This window comes from Anolis sagrei, chromosome 3, assembly GCF_037176765.1.
Source record: "Anolis sagrei isolate rAnoSag1 chromosome 3, rAnoSag1.mat, whole genome shotgun sequence".
Lineage (NCBI taxonomy): Eukaryota > Metazoa > Chordata > Lepidosauria > Squamata > Dactyloidae > Anolis > Anolis sagrei.
Window position 1 is genome coordinate 217,096,982 of NC_090023.1, and position 21,739 is coordinate 217,118,720.

Genomic DNA, 21,739 nt, shown 5'->3' on the forward strand with positions numbered 1-21,739 from the left:
TACCCTTGTCATTTAGTAGTTTTATTTATATCTTGCCTTTTCCCACAGGCCTGGACCAAGACAATTAAAATAATAATTTTAAAACTCCGCCATCTAGCACCACACAAGAAGCAGAACAGATTCTTCTTCACACTACTAAAGTTAACCTTCTATCTTTACAATTCCTCTGTGTACTCAAGGAATCTAACCTTTCTACAGAATGACCTTCAGGAGATGAACGGATAGCTTTGAAGACATTTACCAATATCAAAGGAGCTTTGTTTCACACAAAGGCACTATTTTTGTCTCACAAAAGAATTACTCATTTTGGGAGCAAGAGCCTGCTTCCAATAAGATCTCATCAGTGAGCTATCTCAAGACCCATCCATAGGAGTACCCACTCTTTATTTGGCACTGGCTTTTACTAGTCACCAATTGCGGCCAAATGAATAAGGAGCAGATTCCAACACCACAAAGTTTTGAGGGCAAGTATGGAAACGTCCTGTCCAAAGCAGAACGAGGACACCACCTTGGGAACATGACTTTATCCTGGGAAATACCAGCTGCATCTTTGGAGAGGATAGGGTTTAGAAAGATTTAGCTTCTTGGGGAAAAGTACACCTGGGTCAGCCTCAAACTGAGTGACAACACTGGAGAAGTGTACACGTTTGGTCATATATGTCATATACAGAGTGTTGGCAAGCCAACTATATTGTGAACAGTAGTCTGTAGGGGGTCAACAATTTGAAGACATCATAATGGAAACAGAGGGAAAATCCAGGTATCATACGCAACCCTTCACGAGGAACAGAGAGCTAGGAGGCTCTGGAATTCTCCAGCAGAGACACTTTAAAAGGAGAAGAGCCAGGAAGAAAGGTTGCCTTAACCACCATAATGCTCATGCTGTCCCTATCTATCTCTACAATAATCATGTCAATAAGTGGAATGGGTGGCAAAGGCATGGAGAACCTAATGCAAACATGGAAAATGAACAAGTAGTCTTTGCTTTAGGTCAGTGGTTCTCAACTTGTAGGTTATTTTGGCCTACAACTCCCAGAAATCCCAGCCAGTTTACCAGCTGTTAGGATTTCTAGGAGTTGAAGGCCAAAACATCTGGGGACCCACAGGTTGAGAACCACTGCTTTAGGCAATCTGTAACCTGCCATCCCCACAAGTAAAACATAGCAGAGACCACTTAGGCTAGCTGCCCCTTTTGAGAAGTGGAGTCTTATGAGCTGAGGCAGCCTGCACGATTGCTGACTTCACCCTTGACTTATGAGCTGAAGCAGACTGCACTCTTGACTAAGTGATGGCTATAGCTGGACCTCTATGTCTGAGACTGATAAAGGAATGACAAATGTTTTGCATAGGTAAGTGATTACCTATGCGAAACTTTGTCAGTCCATCATCAGTCTTGCATTGTCCGTAGATGCCTCCAAGGTCATGTGGCCGGCATGACTGCATGGAGCACCTTTACCTTCCTGCTGGAGCAGAACCTATTGATCTACTCACATTTGCATGTTTTCGAACTGCTAGGTTGGCAGAAGCTGGGGCTAGCAAAGGGAGCTCACGCCGCTCTCCGAATTTGAACCTGTGACCTTTCGATCAGCAAGTTCAGCAGCTCGGTGCTTTAACCCACTGTGCCACTGGGGGCTCCTTTTAATGGGACATATGATATTGAATTTCATCACAAGCCAAGGAGATTAATGGGTGGCTTTGAAGCCAGTATCCACCTCTTGTGATTAAGACAACTAAGCCTCATGTCTTAATTTAAAAGGGCTGAAAACATATAGGGTCAAAGAAGTCCTAACCACTTGCATATGGAGAAAGCAGTGTCACTCTAAGTCATGCCAATATTTGCAAATGTATTCTTAATTGAGCAATTTTTATAAATCAGAATCATTTTACAATAAACAGTGTAAGAAGAACCTAGATTGGTGGCAAAGAGGAAAGGAGACATTCTAAATTTGGAACATTATTTTTCAAGCACACTAGTGTTTTCTTTACAGACTCACACTGAAGTCATAAGCAACAAAACTAATTCCAATGCAATTAGATTTCCATAAACTAACGGGAGCATTAAACAGCTCTTTAGGCTCTGGAGGAAACAAGGGTGTGATCAGCCATAGTGTTGTAAATTGAAAAGACTCTCATACTCACTCTAAGAGAAGTTTTGCAGCAATGAAGCAAATAGATGCTATTCAAATTACTTTTAATGTTTGAGAAGGAAAAAGCACTACTTTTTCTTAGTGTCTGTTTTAATGCAATAGTGTATATATAAACATTAGAGAGAAGGGACAGTACAAATACAGGTACACTACTAAATTTGATTCAAAACTTCTATATATATTTTTAAAGAAGACCACACATTTTACACTCTCTTGATATAATTCCGTTTGCGAACAAATTACCAGAATTGTTAAGGGACAGAAAGCACATGCCTCCATTTCACCATTTTCCTTGATATTTCATTCCAGCTCTATAAATGAGTACAACAATCCGCAGCTTTCAGCCCATCATTAGAGTTGAGAGCCACCAGATATACTCACAGTACTATAGAACATTTGGATTGCATTACAAAAGCATCTTGATTGCAAAATCAGTTTCGTACAAAGAGTTCTCTATCCAATGGTTCACTTCAAAGGCACAGAGCTACATCACGGACAACCTCATTTCCCATGGGGGAGACACAGGACTGTTATGACTAACTACATACTATAGACCACTGATTCTTAAACCCAAATGAGGTCCCAATATCCCAAGCATGTGGTGGAAGCCTCTTTAGGTGCCGCGTGCTCCTAAAAAGGGGAGGAGGAGCCATGATCGGTTGCCACGTGGTCCCGTTATGGATGGGAAACCATGATGGCTGGGACTGTGCCATTATGCCCATCCGACCAAGCCAAAGAAATTGGATTAGCTGAAGGAAACAACTAAAAAGATCCACACACAAGCTTACTTGCTATAGCCTAAATAAAGCCAAACAGGATTCCTAAATCATTGTAGTAAGTTAAAACATGGACACTCACCTCATATTTTCTATAGTTCACTAATAAGGCGAGCAGGACTACTGTTTCATAACCATGTTCCCTACGACTGAGAGGATTGGAGAGGATCTAAAATTAAGAGAGGGGATAAGTACAAATTAACTGAAATTCTTAAGTACCAAAGCATGATAGCCAGCCAGTGTAAACAATATACAAGCCTTAACACCAATTATGGAATTTTAACTTTATATTTCAGAAAAGCATGAGATCATACTTACTATAGCTATATAGAGCAAATTCATTCTTTCTTTTTTTTTTTGAGAAGGATTACTACATTTAAGAAGAAAAGCTTTTCTCTGCTCTCAAAGTGCATTGTGAATTCCTTCTATATGAAGTTGACTAATGGCATTTCACATTTAATCATAACGAAAGCAAAATAAAACAAGAAGACATTAAGAGAGATGTCAGCATGCTGCTGATCATTCATCTTAGTCTGACATTTTGCTAAAATCAAGTAAACTTGCATGATTTATAACACAGTGCTAGGGGAAATTAGTTGCCCAGCTAGAGATGAAATGGGAGAAAGCTTGCCTGTAAGATGGCTTCAAAAATACTATTAATCATCACATACTCCAGGATTGTGTTCTGACTGATGTTATCTGTCACCTAAGTAGGAAAAAAAATAAATAGCCTTCTAAATAAGGTAATATTGTCATTCACAATTGTCCATGCAGTCACAGATGCACATTTTTACTCTAAAGTCGTCTAACATAAGTAATTAAAGAAACCCATTTTCCTTATATTATGTCATTTAATTCGACTCTTCCGTAGTTCATGATTCAATGTTTGGGAAGATTTCTACATTTGTCTTAGATTTACCTTAAGGTTATTGATTTTTGGCACATCATGACACAATTTTTAAATTTAATTTAGTATGATAATATGATTTTGTCATCTGTATTATTTCTCTTTAATAATTTAGTTCAGGTTATATTCTGTCCTTAGGGTTTGTTTCTAAAGATGTTTCATGCATATTTAGATATTCTACAAAGCAAGCATTTTTGGTAAAAAAATAGATCAATATTTCAAAATGAGAAGCTCTATGAAAATACCAGCCCCTGACTACTGAGTTTATTATTATTATTATTATTATTGTTGTTATTATTATTATTATTATTATTATTATTATTATTATTTACTTTTATCCTGCTTTTCTCCCAAGGGTTTAATACATAAGAGTGTGTCTGTACATATGAGCACATCCATGTCTAGAAAAAGAAATTCAGCTTCTCATGTATGTACATGATAGAATGATTATGATTACATCAGAAAGTCATAATCTCAATAATTGCTTAGACATGAATGTGTCACTACAAATTAATGACGTAACATTTATTTTAAATATATCATTTTAAAAATTTAGTTAATAAACTGGGAGATTATTTCATTATTATTTATTACTTACAGTCACCAAACAGAGCAGTAGCTTCAAGCACAAACTTTTGAGGCTTTCAGAGCCTTCTGAACAAAGCAGTGTGTCCAAACTCTCCATCAGATTCTAAGGAAGAGAAGGTTACAGTAATGCATACATTGCTTACAGTCTGAACCTGCAATTTTGTTTCTCTGTGTGATACAGAATGTCAGCATGAATCATATAAGACAGGATCGAATTATCTAACTAACATTTAATTATTTCAGTCCACTAAGTTACTTTTTCTCACTCTTCTCTTTCTTCACTTTGATGAAGAAAGTTCAGAAAAAAATCTCCCCAGAAGTGTACTTCACATCATCAATATGGATTGTGACGCACAATTTTGCTTCCTCAGAATCTCAGCTGAGTCAACAAAAACTTATATGCCCAACAGAAATGTAGGATTATGAAGATACTTTTGAACCGTGGTGTTGGAGGAAAATTCTGAGAGTGCCTTGGACCACAAGATCAAACCAGTCCATACTCCAGAAAATAATGCCCGGCTGCTCATTGGAGGGAAGGATATTAGAGGCAAAGATGAAGTACTTTGGCCACATAATGAGAAGACAGGAAATCTTGGAGAAGGCAATGATGCTGGGGAAAATGGAAGGCAAAGGGAAGAGGGGCCAACCAAGAGCAAGATGGATGCATGTTATCCTTGAAATGACTGGCTTGACCTTGAAGGAGCTGGGGGTAGCAACGGGGAGCTCTGGCATGGACTGGTCCATGAGGTTTCAAAGTCAGAAGCGACTGAACGAATAAACACCAACATCTGAAATCTGATGCTGTCTTTATATTTCCACCTCATTTTTTGTTACATTGTGACTGTCAAATGAGTGCTGTTACACCATACAGTCTCACTGCTTCCACTGGTTGGCAATATTAATCTAAACAAGCAAAGAACATTTAATTCTGAAATATTTTAAGTAACCATCTCTTCAAATAAGGGCCAGCCTTCACTCTTGACAGGATCACTCTGCTATCAGCCTAAACTATTTCCGGTCTTGAACTCAGTATAGAAACATAATCATGATGCAAGAAGTTAAGAAAGCAGTTGTAAAAAAAGGTACTGTCCCCTGATGCTTCCTTTCTGTTACCTTGAGATCTAAATCCAATAGCTGGTCCCAACTAAAATATCTCCCTTGAAAGGTAAGTCAACAATATCTAAATTATACTTATAATAATCCCACTGATTCATTGGGGCTACTCTAGATACAACCAGCAATTGGACTGAGGCTGAAGAACACATCCAGACATCACCTGCATATAACCGTGATTCTATTCATATCTTTAACTTTCCTTTTAATACATTAAATGTATTTAGCAATGGATTGCCACGTCTTTTCCATAAGTATTCTAGCAAGCCCTCACCTTCATGCACAGTTCCGCTTTGTCAAAGCCCATCAGCATGTTGATGATGTCAAAACCAGATGTGGATTTATTCTTCTGATGAACACCACGGATCAGTGCACACAGTGTCTGGATCAGAAGAAAGAAGATATCGAAAATGTGAAAAAAGGTCTCCACGACACAAAGAATGGCCAGAAGCTTAAAGCTAGTGCAACAGCAAGGATTTTGTTTACCCAATTCTACCAAATGGATTTTACAAAATCTTCAGATTATGTGCAAACCTGGCTCATCTTAATAGATCATAGTTTACCAAGAATCCCACCCCCATGCACACACATTGTTGGAAATAGCAACCTTCCAAGCCTTCACTATTTGTTTGTTAATGCATATATTCACTAACCTGTATTGTATGTATATATTTATTTTCCAGTTTGACTGACCTCTTTGGTATGGGAGGGGCTACAGACATGTGATTGTACTGAGCATGTTCAGACTCAAGACTCCATTTTGTTGTCTGTATGCTTTAGGACTTCAATGGAAGCAGATGTCATTTCGACTTACACATGAATAGTTTACTATATGTTTGCTTTGAGAAGCAGTGAGTACAGTTATACAGTTTGGACTTTCTTAAGATGTACTTAAAGACTGAACTATGGACTATTAAGAATGATGCTCTGTGTTCTCAACACAGAGAAACTACATCCTATCTATAACTGAACTTGAATAATAAGTGTGCCTGTATGATGAATGAATACAAGATGTTTTGGAGTAAACAAGATATGTTACTTTTTAAAGAAAACTTTGTTTTTTGTCTCTGCGTGCTTATTTTAAACTAAGAGGTTTCAAGGAAGAGTATATATTTTGGGCAACTGCAACTTCAACTTTAAAGAAACATTTTTAAAACTATGTTTTTGTGCAGTTGCATGTCTTTGTCCCTGGTAGTTCAAAGACATGATTTATCAGTTTAACAGCTGAGTTACCTCTGTGCCATTACATGAATGCTTGTGAACATGACTTTTTGAAAGGGTTGACTTCTAACGAGATCGTGCCTTTCGCTGATTAGTGGTTTTCAAAAGGTAGTCTCCAGATGTTTATGGAGATTCACATTTTGCCAAAAGGATATGACATCATTTTTCTTTTCAAAAAAAATATGAATGCCATTTTTTTCCAAAACATACCCTCCATATTTAGTGGAAATCACATTTTTCCATACCTGGATGCTTCCAGAAGATGAAAATTTGTGTTTAAAAAGTGAAACATCCCCCCTCCCCCAACACTTCAACAAGCACAGTGAAAAGAAAAAAACTTGAAAGTGAACTTCAGTCCATTTTCGGTTTAATTTTTTATTTCTGTATCTGGTATGGCTTGTTTTTTGCATTTGAGTCAAATTATTCCCATTCTTCTAAATCACATACCATATAAGGTTGGTGTCTAATGCGGAAATGGGCATAAGAGTGCCAGAACCATGTTCTGCTTTTAACATGCTGGATTTATACAGTTCTTCATGGTCCACTGTTTCCTTCACATGTCCTACTAACATTAGTGTTTAGGTAAACTGAAACCAAAATCTGTTCTGTGAAAAATGAATAGTACAACACCTGCAATGCATTGACCACTCTGATGGGATGCTCTTCTGCCAAAGCTCGGATGCAACGCTGGAACAAACAGTTAATGTTATCTTTTATCTTCATTAACTCTTCACCATCTAGAGATTCCAGCTTCCCTTCCAGGTATTCCAAATTCACCTACCAGACAAAGGGAAGAAGTTAAGCCAACCGATGGAACCATTGAGGACATCACCAAAGGCTAGAAATTGCAACTGGGAAAGTAAACAAAGAGACATTCATTGGGAAAAGGATTGCTTTAATCTTTTAGAAATTACCTTCATGAGGAAAAGCTCCTCCCAAAAGCGAGGGTTACATTTACTTGGATCTTCCGTCTGAAAGAGAACAGTGGTTACAATAGTAACAAATATTGCAATAAATATGAATTTACAGATATACAACATGACTCTTCTCACAGACTTATTTTCATCATTCCAGAAAGAGCTAAGGATAGGTACAGATGGACCCTGAGGTATGATTCACTTTTTTCCTGCTGATTATCAATGGTTACACTCACACAAACAGTTCTAAAATAACAAGTCTACTCCACTACAGAGATACTATCTTCAAAGCAATGCAGCAAAAGTATACCTAGAGGCACTTTACAGGAAAGATTCCATTGTCTCCTATTCTCCTTCTTAAAAACTAGACATTAATATTACAGTCCTCCCTCCACATTTACGGGTTTCACAGGAACACGGGGATGAGAGGAAGGTGAGTGTATGCTTGAATATGTTGACTAATTCATTCAGGCAATAGTGTGTGTTCCTGGGTTGGCCCACCCATGTAGGTGAGAGGCCATGGATGGGATTGGGGGGGGGGGGGGTGAAGAGGAAAAGGGTTATCATGTGTTTGCTCACTCATATAGACAGAAAGAAGGGAGGGATGTGATATCATGAGGAGGAAGGGAGTATGCCTGCTTTCACTCACTCATCCAGGTAGGAGGGCAGGGCTTTGAGGAGAGCAGAGTTCAAGTTTTCACTCACTTGTGGAGGGGGGAGGGCTGCAATGGGATGGAGGCATAGATGGTGTATGCATGTATGTGAATTCACTCATGTAAGAACGAGGGCAGAGATTGTGAGATTGTGAAGAAGGATGGTGGGTTGGTGGATGTTTATTTTTTATTCAAGAATTAGCATTTGGGGGGCCGAGAGATATTCATGGTTCTTCCACTTTCACAAGGGTCATATACCCCTAATTTCCGTGAATATGTAGGGCTAACTGTATTAATGGGTGTCATAAATGTAGTTATGATAAGATAAAAGATGTTGGTAAGACAGCGGACATAGAAAGATATGCATTTTAAACAGATGTAAGACAGTCTGGCTTAACAGGGTATTTTTGATTACAAAAATGTGAGTCAAGCACTGAAAGAGTTAGTAGGCCGAAGCCTGTTAGAGTCATTAGGCCAAACCCCGTGTGATCCTGAGGAGTGTGAGGTAAACCTCTGTGTGTAAGAAGCTTTGGTGAGAGAAGTTCCAGGTTGAAGCCCTGTGTGTAAAGCCGTATGTAAAGCTGCTATGTAAAGCTCCTGTGTAAGTTCAGTGTGAGAGGAAACCCAATGAGAGTGAAGCTCTTTATCTGCATGAGGAAGAAGCCCAGCATGGAAGCACAGAAGGAAGTATAAAAGACTTTATTTATGTTGTGGAAACCTTGTTATTGTAAATAGTGCAACTATATTATTTTACTACGAAGAAAAGCCTCCTATGGAAGAGATAACATTGGTCTGTGTGTTTTTGTTCTTTTTCTCACTTTTGGCCACTGTTGCTGGGTCATGCTGCTGTTAATAAGTTACTCTGTTGTGTATTTATGAGGAGGGTTTTTTGTTAATAAGCCCATTTGTCCAACACTCCTCAGCAGAACTGAACCCTCCATTGCAAACTAAACAAGATGGCACATTGAAAGGAACATAAAATCATATCTTACCGTAAATATTTCATCATACATCAACACAACCTTTTCTTTCAAGGGTTTCTTACTGGCTGATGATCTTCGAAGTAATCCACCTTTCTTCTCAGCTTGTGCCATGATTTACCAACTATAGATTAAAATATACATGACATTTGAGAAAAGTTCTCTCTCAAGGTAGATTTCCACAGGCCTTTCAACATTTCTAAATATTCTTGTTTTAGCCAATGTAATAGTTCACAACGCACTTTAGTCATTACTGTATACAATAACACAGAACAGAGATGTCATGCCATCAAATCCTGGCCTCCTAAAACTTAGCAAGGCAGTAAAAGAACTAGTGAAAGAAAAAAGGCAACTTAAGAGCTAGCAATATATTTGTCTTCATGAGATCCCACTGTTCTGCACCAAACCCCATAGAATACAAGAGACAGTGAATCAGGCTAAAACCATTTCTTTCCATGGGATCATATTGTTCTGCATCAAATCTCATAGGACACAAGAGACTGCTGACGGTGGGGCAATAAAACAAGACAGGAAACTTTTGATGGTTTTCATTCCTTGTTTTTCAGTTGTAAACATGGGAGTAAAGTGCGATAAGAGGTAGGAGCTCTGGACATGATTGCTGCCCCATGTTCAGAGTTCCCTCCTTTCAGGACATTTCGGCCTCTTTTCAACCCTGAAACATGTGATGTGCTCTGTGCCTCTCCATGCTTGAAAAGAGACGGAAGTGTCCTACAAGGAGGAAATTTCTCAATGTGATGAGGTCAGATTATTGGAGTTCCCTCCTTTCAGGACACTTTTGCCTCTTTTCAACCAGGGAGGGGTATGCATGGTAGTAAGAAGTAGTTTAACTCATGTGATGAGCTCAGTGCCCCTCAAAGCTTGAAAAGAAGCTGAAGTGTCCAACGACTGGGAAATTTCTCAATGTGATAAGGTGGTTAGAGTGTATGTGTCACAGACAATGCTCCAGGGGATAAGACTGAATGTACCTAAATTCACCTTGGCATAATGTAACATATGAAGTCACGCAAAAGAATGCATTAATGAAGAGCTGTCTTATGGGGGAAGTAAATTCCTCATCTCAGCCATACACCCTGCAGACAAGGTGCAGAAGCTTCTCTTTCTCAAGACTCCCTGCCAGCTCTACTCAGCTCCTGAGAACAATATTGTTTAAAGACAGAGACATCTATGTTTATGCAGTCTGAAGCAGAAGACAAGGCAACTGCCAGGTTCTTTCAGCAACAAAACAATGAAGACCCTAGAGCAGCAGTTCTCAAAGTGTTGTCCGCAGAGCACTTGGAGCTTAACAAAGCATACTGAGGGACTCCACGGCTTCCTCCTCCTCTCCAAATTTTTCCTCCTCTTTCCTGCTCCTCCCTCTCTCCCTGCCACATTCATCCCAAAAGTCTTTTTTCCTCCCCTCCCTTGCCCACAAAAGCCTTTTTCCTCACCTTCCTCACTTCTCACAACCATTCCCCCTTGCCTTGCTTGCTTCCAAAACCCTATTTTCCTCTTACCACTCAGGGGGTGCTTTGTTTGTGCTTTTTCTACATGGCAGAAAGGGGTTGGACTGGATGGCCCCTGGGGTTGCTCCTATTACTGTAATTATTATTATTATTATTATTATTATTATTATTATTACAAAGGCTGGGTGGCCATCTGTTGGGGTTGCTTTGATTGTGCTTTTGCTGCATGGCAGAAGGGAGTTGGACTGGATGGCCCCTGGGGTCATTCACTGAAATGCTGTTGTTTATGTTGGTCAAAACGTTTGCCCATGCTGCACCCCACACAAACACACAAACACATTTAGGAAACTTTTGCTTCGCAGCTGAAAAGTTTTGAGAACACCTGTCATAGAGATATATAGCCTACAGCAAACTGGCAGCATCTGTTTATAAAAGGGAGACTACCACAGCAATTTTGCTCTTGGAGCTTTTTCTCCAGAAATAGGTATAAGTTTCAACATTCACTCAGAAAGTCAATTTCTGAGTACTGTCCTACGGTAGATCCACCTGGTCTATGAGACATCTTGTAGAAACCATATGCATCACTACCTTTTAAAAAAAATGTCCACTTTCGGCCAGATTTAAATAGATCTCCATTAGCAATGATGAGAAATAAAACTGCACTGTACTGTCATTATCACATTCCTACAACTTTCTGTTCGCCGGACTGTCAGCCATACAGCTTTCAAGCCTGAGGGGCTTCTAGTGACTACAAAAGAATGCAAATGTGTGCTATAAAAATTGCTACAACAGTGACTTCCTCTCATTCCCAAATTCTTTCCCATTCTCTTTCCCTGTATCCTAGGCAATCAGATTTCACTAATCTGAAAAAAAAGTTGAAAGGGGAAAGGAAAAGAGGTGGATGATGAAAGGAGTTTCTTTCCATCTCTTACATGATTGGGGCAAGAGGTAGCAGCACAAGCTTGCACATATCCTATTTTCTGTGCTCTAACTGGATTAGATACATTGAAATCAGAGCCAATAAAATAACCAATGCCATCACTCCAATGTTCTAAAGGCTCTACAAAAACTAACATTTTTCTTCAATACATGCAGCCAGGATTTGAGCAGCAGATGTCAGCACTTCCACTGGATGCCTAGTAAGGCAAAAGCACATACAGTCAGACCCACTATATTCACTGGGAAAAGGAGCACAGGGCTCCCATGAAAGTGGAAGGCCATGAATGAAAAATTGCTACTTCTTTTAACCGAGAAGACATCTCTCTAGGAATGTCTATGCCCACAAGCATGACTTTGATCACCTTTCGGTGGATACTGACCACAGAGTTATACCTGAAGGCCTCAAGAATTTTTAGGAAAAAATAGGACAATATAAGAAGAAAGAAAATTAACAAGAAAGACTAATGGAATAAAAAAACAATTCTTTGGGGTTGTTGTAAATTTTCTGGGCTGTATAGCTATGTTCCAGAAGCATTCTGTCCTGCCATTTCGCCCACATCTATGGCAGGCATCCTCAAAGGTTGTCAGGTCAGACCTGACAACCTCTGAGGATGCCTGCCATAGATTTAGGTGAAATATCAGGAAAGAATGCTTCTGGAACATGGCTATATAGCGCAGAAAACTTACAACAACCAGTGATACTGGCCATGAAAGCCTTCAACAACACAATTCTTTTTGTTTTTCCTAAGCAAATGACATTGTGAATGGAACTACTTTAAAAATAGAAATTTGTATAACAATAGCCTTTCTCGTTCTTGGATGTACATTAGACTTATGGATAGACCTAAGTTATTAACAAAATTCCATAATCAAGTTGTTGTACTTTACTTAACCTTTCCCCATTCTTATGGTATACAAGTGTGAAAATGAAATAAAAATATATATGGCCACAACCCCCCCCCCCCCCAAAAAAAGGGGGGGAAATGACTTTTAGAGAACACTTAAATCAAATCTGTAAATAATCAAATCCACAAAAGTCAAAAATACAAATGGGGAACACAGAAAGGAATAGACAGGAAGGCTAATCACAGAATAAAAGTTCCGATTCTAACCAAAACTGGAATTGGGACACAGCCTCACTAAAACCAGACAGAGCACACTCATGAGTAAGAAAATGGCTGGAGGCAACAATTAAAATGATCTCTTTATTATTATAGCTCTCTACACCAGACATCCCAAGCAACAGCACAAGTATCCCCTTTCTGGAACTTCAAGGGTTTGTTTGGTCTCATGATCACTCTCACTCTTCCTCTTTCCCCCACTAATTTTACAAAAGTCAGTTCTTCCAAGAAAAACTGTTGAAATATTTTTGTGCCAAAGAACCATTAAGGGATTGCCGTGCAAGGCCAGAACACAACCCCACCAGGCTCAAGCGCAAACAAAGAGCCCTCAGCAACTGGGGATGCATCAAGAGACTAAGATCAAGAGACTAGTAGGTCAGAAGGATGACTGTTCTCCCCGCAGTCAAAATCACTTATTTCGCAAATATAGCTGTCTAATTCAGCAGGGCACTCGGCAACAGGAAGGCACTTATTCTTCATTTTTAAAAAGTTCATGAAACCAATTCATGCCATGAATTATTAGAGAGCAGGATACCATTACATCAAGTTTTGCTTGTCATAATAGCTATGTTTGTAAACCTTGCTAAGTATTTGCTCTAGTCAGCAGATTTTCTGGTCTGTATGTCTGCATGCTGTCAACTCAAAAGTCAGGCTTGCTCAAACAAAAGTGCAGAGCAATAGCACCAAACCCAAACAGATACCAAAAATATAATTGATTGAAGCACTGGAAATATTATTGAGAGGCAGAGTTAAATGGTATACAACGCATCATAAAATCTCATATTTCTCAAACATAATTTGCAACTGCATCTCATGATTATAATGTCTTTATACTACGGGTGATAAATGGAAGGAAATTAAGTTCACAATGCTCTCTCCCATCAGAATGGTTCCAATGCTTCTCAATTAAGTGCCTTGTGACCCCACTGATATATACATATTTGCCCATGAGTAACTAATCGGAATTAAGACATGACCAATAGGTTCCAAATGCCTCAGTGAAAACTGCAAAAAGACTTCATAGACATAAACATGTCATAGAAAAGTAATTCATAGTGAACTCTACCATTGCAGCAATTGCAATTATTTGAACCCAAACTATACATTCCTAAGAAAACCAAGCTTCTAGCGTAAATTATCAAATCTCCCAACAAAACCTGTTTAATTCTGCTGTAAGAAAAAGAATTACAGGTGCATCCATGTAGTCTGCCATGGACAGCTATGGCAATCTTTCATCATTCAATATATGGTGCTATTTGAAACTTATAGTATGTTTGCCTATAGAGGAAAACAGAATCAGATCAATTTTGTAATGGACAAACTCTTGCTGATCTGCTATTTTCTGACTGTCATATCAAAACCTGTCAGGCAGTAACTTAACCCATAGTCCATCAACTCCAACCTTGTTCTTAGTACTTCAGAATGGACATACTGACGTTAAAATGACAACATATAAGAGTGAAAATAAGTCGGAACTGTTGGTATAACAAAGAATATTTTTTTTCTGGAAAATGGCAGACATACTAACAATAATCCCTTTACATCCCGCCTCACAATTTAAGATTGCCTGGGGAGGCCCTGCTCTCAGTCCTGCCAGCTACGCAAATGCGTTTGGCAGGGACGAGGGACAGTGTCTTCCTGGTGGTGGTCCCCCACTTGTGGAACTCACTCCCCAGCAAGATTAGGTCGGTTTCATCCCTCCTGTCTTTCAGGAAGAAACTGAAATCATGGTTCTGAGACCAGGGTTTTGGACAACAGGCATAACAATACTGTGGATGTAGAATTGGACTGGAAATGGTTATATGGTTTGGCAATAATGCTTTTAACTTATTTTAATTTAATGTTTTTATCTAGTGTTTTAAATTGTTGATTTATTTGTTGTATTTGTTTGTATGTTGCGGCATCGAATTGTTCCGAATGTAAGCTGCCCTGAGCCCCCACCCCCACCCCACTCCGGGGGACTGAGAAGGACAGGGTAGAAATGTTGGAAATAAATAAATAAATAATCCATTACTGATTTCCTTTAGATACAAATATACAAACGAATCCTTGTTTATGTCATTTGTAAGTGTAATATAAAAGGCACTTCCTTCTGAGTAATCAATGTGAGGCTCATATAGTCACCTTCCAGGACATGCTTTTTTTTCATTTGAGCACCCTAACTTTGGAACATTCTCTGAGTCAATATGTATTTTAGTAAAATAGTAGTCAAAACAGGAGCTCAAATCTCCAGCCATGTTTTGTCTCAGCAGAGTACTTCGATGAGCAATTTTTAATATGTGAAAGACCTTTAAAAACCCCTCTATGATTAGTGATCCAGTTAACAACACACTTGAAAATAAAGGTACCGTCCATCTTTGAAATGGAACTGTTCACAACTCTGCAGAATTGCCATGAGGAAGTGTATAAGGAAACACATTAAGGTGATTAAAAACAGATCTGCCTAGCCCTGTCAGAGCTTGAACAGCATGCAAGCCAAGAAATCTGTTCTTGTTAGATAAGGGATGGGCAACACATGTTTCACCACAAACAAGTGATCCGCAACTCTCGGCAACCCTCATCGCTATTACGCTTATTAGAAACTGTGGGAATTTAAATCTAACAATCTTTAGAGGGTCACAATGCCTACTCTGCTTTTGATAAATACCAAGATGCTTTGAAGTATATCGAACATGCTTGTTTTCAAAAACAAAAGTGTTTTGTGAACTAGTTAATGTTAACAGTGAAGCAATTTGAACATTTGTATCCATTAAAGAGGAGGAAGAAAATGACTTAGACAGTGACAAAAGAAACAGAATCAAAAAGTAGTTAATGAGAAAAGGGGATGAGATTAACATGTACAGGGGAACTACAAGATTTGCAGAAGAACAATTTTAAAAATACTAAGTGAGCAAGTCAACTAGAAGATAGCTCAATGGAAAAGAGACAATGGAGGATGTTACACATTAATTGAACAAGAAAAACAAAAAGGGGATAACAGCACCTTGAAATTTGAACATATTATGTTCATATGAACATATACGTATTCTGTGGGGATGATATGCTTCAACATTTCTTATAAATCAAGCCCCCACCCTAGCAGCTTTTAAGAAAGATCCAAAGCAGGGGTCCTCAAACTTTGGGCCAAGTCACAAACTGTTGGATTATAATTTGAAGGAAAAAAAAACATGAATGAATTGCTATGCACGCTGCACATATTTGGAGTGGGGGAAAAAACTCTTAAAACAATACAATAATTCAAATTAAGAACAATTTTAACAAATATATAAACTTATTAGTGGGAAGACATCTCTCTAGGAATGTCTATGCCCACAAGCATGACTTTGATCACCTTTCGGTGGATACTGACTTTTGCCTGATGAGATAGGATTGTTGTTGCTGCTGTGTGCTTTCAAGTCATTTCAGACTCAGGTTGACCCTGAGCGAGGGCCAGGTAAATGACCTCGGAAGGCCGTATCCAGCCCTTGGGCCTTAGCTTGAAGTCCCCTGATTTAAAGACTTGGCTTTTTCGATGTGCCTTTAGAGTGACCATATATTCCAGTCCTGTTGTTTTACTTACACTGCTTCCCTCTTAATGCACTTTCTCCCACCTTATTGAAAGGTTAATTCCACTGTTCAGTCCCCTACGAGCTCCTCCCCCACAAATGTAACTTTTCATTGCTATCTCATCCAGTGCTTTATCATTTTATATGATAAGTGCTGAACCTGACTCAGCACATAGAAGATGGCTTTGAAAGGCAGCAGATCACAGATGTCTTCATAGACCTGTCAGCAGCTTATGATACCACTGCCTCCTCCTGAGAAAAATGTATAATATCACAAAGGACTACCACCTCACCTGTCTCATAGGAAACCTGCTACAAAACAGCTTTTTGTTGAGTTCCAGGGCCAGAGAAGTAGATGGCGGAAACAGAAGAACGGCCTACCTCAGGGGAGCATGCTTGCTCCATCAATGTTCAACATTTACACAAATGACCAGCCACTGCCAGAAGGGACAGAGAGCTTCATCTATGCTGATGATCGTGCCATTACTGCTCAAGCAGGGAGCTTTGAAATGGTTGTACAGAAGCTCTCCGAAGCTCTATGTGCTCTTACTGCCTATTACAGGGGAAACCAGCTGATCCCTAACCCATCTAAAACACAGACATGTGCCTTTCACCTTAAGAACAGACAAGCATCCCGAGCTTTGAGGATTACCTGGGAAGGAATCCCACTGGAGCATTGCAGCGCACCCAAATACCTGGGAGTCACTCTGGACTGTGCTCTGACCTACAAGAAGCACTGCCTGAATATCAAGCAAAAAGTGGGTGCTAGAAACAATATCATACGAAAGCTGACTGGCACAACATGGGGATCACAATCAGACACAGTGAAGACATCTGCCCTTGCGCTATGCTACTCTGCTGCTGGGTATGCATGCCCAGTGTGGAACACATCTCACCACGCTAAATGCCACTGTGTTTTATTTTCCATTATGTTATTTCGATTGGTTTATTAATTTTATTGTGATGTTATTTTGTTGTTTATATTTTATGTTGCTGTAATGTATCACTGGGCTTGGCCTCATGTAAGCTGCTCCGAGTCCCCTTTGGGGAGATGGTGGCGGGGTATAAATGAAGATTATTATGATTATTTCTAGTTTGTTGAGGAAACTACACTCTGGCAGAGAAGGCTAAAGTCATGGCAAAAACTACAAATCCCAGGATCCCATAATTGGAGAAATTGGAGTTAAAGCAGTATCAAACTGCATTCATTGCACAGTGTAAAAGTCTCACTGCTGAATATATACACACATGCAGAGTGGGTTTCTCACAGGAACAGGCCCTCCCTGTGGTGGCAAATGGCCCTGAGCGACCTTCCTATGTAAAGCCCCACCTGGAGCCCTGCATGTCCCTTCCTCCTCTCTCCCCGTCATGTTTTATTGCCCGGCCCCATCACACCCCTCTGGCCCCAGCTGTGTAGGCCAGCCCGGCTCTCCCTCCATCACACGGATGTAGGCTTCAGTCAGGCCAGATCCCTCCAACCCAAGAGAACATACCCCGCTGTTACCTGAGTGGGATGCCCGCCTCCCTCTGCGCATGCGTCATCTAAAAACTACGCCCCGCCTCCTCCACAGTACGCAGGCGCGTCCCTCCCACAACAGGGCTGCAAGTATCAGTTCCCACTGGGTCCTAGTGCGAGTCTCTTCTGTTTATTAAAAAAGCAGAGCCAGGCTGGGGTTCACAGATTAAAGGAAAATAGGGGAAAGATCCACTCTTACGCTCTAGAACAGGGGTCCTCAAACTTTTTAAACAGAGGGCCAGGTCACATTCCCTCAAACTGTTGGAGGGCCGGATTATAATTTGAAAAATGCATGAATTCCTATGACACTGCACATATCTTATTTGTAGTGCAAAAAACACTTAAAACAATCCAATAATTAAAATGAAGAACAATTTTAACAAATATAAACTTATTAGTATTTCAATGGGAAGTGTGGACCTGCTTTTAGCTGATGAGATAGGATTGTTGTTGTGTGCTTTCAAGTCATTGGTTTTTAAATGCGTTGTGTTATTGTTATTGTTTTTGCTTATTTTGCTATGAGTTTTGTATTGTTTTTGTATTATTGCTGTTATTGTTATTATTGTGTTGCGGGCTCGGCCTCATGTAAGCCGCACCAAGTCCCTCGGGAGATGGTAGCGGGGTACAAATAAAGTCTTATTATTATTATTATTATTATTTCAGACTTAGGTTGACCTTGAGCAAGAGCCGGGTAAATGACCTTGGAGGGCCGTATGTGGCCCTCGGGCCTTAGTTTGAGGACCCCTGCTCTAGAATAAATGCAGTTTGTCACTACTTTTAACTGCTGTGGCTCAGTGCTATGGAATGATAGGAGTTGTATTTGGGGAGACACCAATACATTTTGGCAGAGAAAACTAAAGACCTTGCAAAACTCAAAATCCCAGTTTTTTCTGGCACTGAGGGCCCTTCCACACAGCCCTATATTCCAGAATATCAATGCAGAAAATCCCACAATATCTGCTTTGAACTGGGAGCCCTTTCACACAGCCATATAACCCAGAATATCAAGGCAGAAAATCCCACAATATTTATTACTTATTTGTTTATTTATTTATTTAAAACTTTTGTATCCCGGTCTTCTCTACCTCCGTAGAGAGACTCAGACCGGCTAACAGCAAATATTCAATGCTCACAAACAAACCTTTTAAACATTGTATATAAACAATAAGTTAAGAATACATATCAGGTAAAAAGCATAATAAAACATTTGCCAGGATAAAAGCAATGTCCAACTCAGTCCGCACATTGTGGTCAATACCTTAGTCCATTTCCGGTCTCAGCCATCACTCTGCAGATGCCTTGTTCCACAAACAAGACTTCACTTGCTTCCTAAAGGTCAGGAGGGAGGAGGCAGATCTAATTTCATTCGGAAGAGAGTTCCATAGCCGGGGAGCAACCACAAAATAGTCTTTGAACTTCTTTAAACTGGGTTATCTGAGGCCACACTGCCTTATATTTCAGTTCAAAGCAAATAATGTGGGATTTTATGTGTGGAATCCACACTCAGATAATGTGGGATTTTCTGCCTTGATATTCTGGGATGGTTGTATTGAAGGGCCCTGAGCCATGGCAGGTAAAATGGTGTCAAACTGCACCAGGCAGGGGCAAACCTAGACCCTCCAGGTGTTTTGGACTTCAACTCCCACAATTCCTAACAGCCAGTTCCTGGAACCGGACATCATGGCAAGGCAGGAAGACTTTAGGCTTCCAGCAACTCTTTTAAAATGCAAATCTTGAGATCTTCCAGTCCTATCCAGGTGCAAAAGAGTGGCTCAGACAGGTGAAGATACACCAAAAAACTAAGGAGCAAGAATGCTTCAAAGCCAGGCATGGGCAAACTTTGGCCCTCCAGGTGTTTTGGACTTCAACTCCCACCGTTCCTAACAGGCGGTTAGGAATGGTGGGAGTTGAAGTCCAAAACATCTGGAGGGCCAAAGTTTGCCCGGGCCTGTTCCACACTGTAGACACACCCTGAGTAGCTGTATGATCTATAGACTATATCTCAGAAGCTGTCCTTGCAGAAGAATGCAGAAACTCTTCCAATACAGAAAAAAGTTCTTCATCACAATCGGCCTGGTTTTTGGCCAAGAATTGTGCACTTCGTCTGTCTCCTCCCATTATTAGGTAGGGTTCCTTGCTTGCAGTCAGCCCATTTACAGGAATTCCTCCTTTAGAATGGCTGCCTTCCAAGTCCCTGCTCATATTCCTGGCCAGTTTATTGGTTTGTTTGTTTATTCCTTGCCTCCACTTGTTATCTAAAACAAATCCAGAAACAGGAAACTTTGCAGCAATATTTGCTTTTCTAGGTGTAGTTGTCTCACTGAAACAACAAGACTCACTTGGAGTCTGAATCTACACTGTAGGATTATTACAGTTTGACACTACATTTAACAGCTATGGGATCATGGGAGTTGTAGTTTGATAAGGTCTTCAATCTTCCCTAACAAAGAGTGATAGTGCCTCCCCAAACTGTAACTCTCAGGATTCCATAGCATGGAACCATGGCAGTTAAAGTAATGCCAAACTGCATTAATTCTACAGTGTAGAATCAAAATGCACCCTTGGCCAGTTGGTGTACCCACATTGTTGTTGTTGTTGTTGTGCGATGTCAAACTGCATTAATTCTACAGTGTAGAATTAAGATGCACCCTTGGCCAGTTTTTGTATTCACGTTGTTGTTGTTGTTGTGCGATGTCAAACTGCATTAATTCTACAGTGTGGCCAGTTTTTGTATCCACGTTGTTACTGTTATTGTTATTGTTATTGTGCAATGTCAAACTGCATTAATTCTACAGTATAAAATCAAGATGCATCCTTGGCCAGTTGTTGTATCCACGCTGTTGTTGTTGTTGTTGTGCAATGTCAAACTGCATTAATTCTACAGTGTAAAATCAAGATGCACCCTTGACCAGTTGTTGGACCCATGTTGTTGTTGTTGCTGTTTTTGTTTTTATCGTGTCAGGAGTGAGTTGAAAAACTGCAAGTTGCTTCTGGTGTGGAAGGATTGGCCATCTGCAAGGACGTTGCTCAGGGGACGCCAGTTTTGATGTTTTACCATTCTTGTGGAAGGTTTCTCTCATGTCCCCGCATGGGAAGCTGGAGCTGACATAGGGAGCTCATCCACGCTCTCCCAGATTCAAACCTCCGACCTGTCTGTCTTCAGTCCTGCTGGAACAAGGGTGCCACCAGGGGCTGTGCCCTGTGAATATAACAATTAGTAAGGTAAAGGTTTTCCTCTGACATGAAGTCCAGTCGTGTCCAACTCTGGGGGATGGTGCTCATCTCCATTTCTAAGCCGAAGAGCCAGCGTTGTCCGTAGACACCTCCAAGGTCATATAGCTGGCATGACTGTATGGAGCGCCGTTACCTTCCCGCAGAAGCGGTACCTATTGATCTACTCACATTAGCATGCTTTAGAACTGCTAGGTTGGCAGAAGCTCGGGCTGACAGTGGAAGCTCACGCCGCTCCCCGGATTCAAACTTTGACCTTTCAGTTAACAAGCTCAGTTCTTTAATCTACTGTGCCACTGAGGGCTCCATATAACAATTAGGAAATGATATTTACAATTCAGGAACACAATCATGTTACATTTATCAAAACAGATAATCCAGATTACTTCCTTTGAACTGGATTAAATGAGTCTACACTACAACATAACCCAATTCAAAGCAGATAATCTGATTTCAGAAGATGGGGATTATATAGAAGTGTAGACCCAGCCTGGGAGGAGGACCCATCTACACTGCCATATAAACCAGTTTCTGAATCCAGATTCTTATATGGAGGATAGACTCACATAACCCAGTTCAAAGCAGACACTCTGGATTTAGAAACTGGATTATATGGCTGCTG

The 21,739-nt window shown here is 40.1% G+C and overlaps 1 protein-coding gene across 2 annotated transcripts in view; it reads right to left on the reverse strand.

The window, feature by feature from the left end:
- ARMH3 (armadillo like helical domain containing 3) overlaps positions 1 to 17,965 on the reverse strand; it is a 158,906-nt gene extending 140,941 nt beyond the window's left edge. Inside the window, exons 1-8 of one of the 2 annotated variants that reach the window (XM_060768246.2) lie at positions 17,875 to 17,965; positions 9,315 to 9,426; positions 7,667 to 7,723; positions 7,383 to 7,529; positions 5,806 to 5,913; positions 4,429 to 4,521; positions 3,555 to 3,629; positions 3,006 to 3,092 (exon numbers count right to left, since the gene is read on the reverse strand). In XM_060768246.2, the coding sequence (XP_060624229.2) occupies positions 3,006 to 3,092; positions 3,555 to 3,629; positions 4,429 to 4,521; positions 5,806 to 5,913; positions 7,383 to 7,529; positions 7,667 to 7,723; positions 9,315 to 9,416 (669 nt within the window). In that variant the 5' untranslated portion in view covers positions 9,417 to 9,426; positions 17,875 to 17,965. Of the gene's footprint in view, positions 1 to 3,005; positions 3,093 to 3,554; positions 3,630 to 4,428; positions 4,522 to 5,805; positions 5,914 to 7,382; positions 7,530 to 7,666; positions 7,724 to 9,314; positions 9,427 to 17,863 lie in introns of both variants that reach the window. The other variant, XM_060768249.2, reaches the window with a different exon arrangement.
- Between the last annotated feature and the right edge of the window lie 3,774 nt (positions 17,966 to 21,739).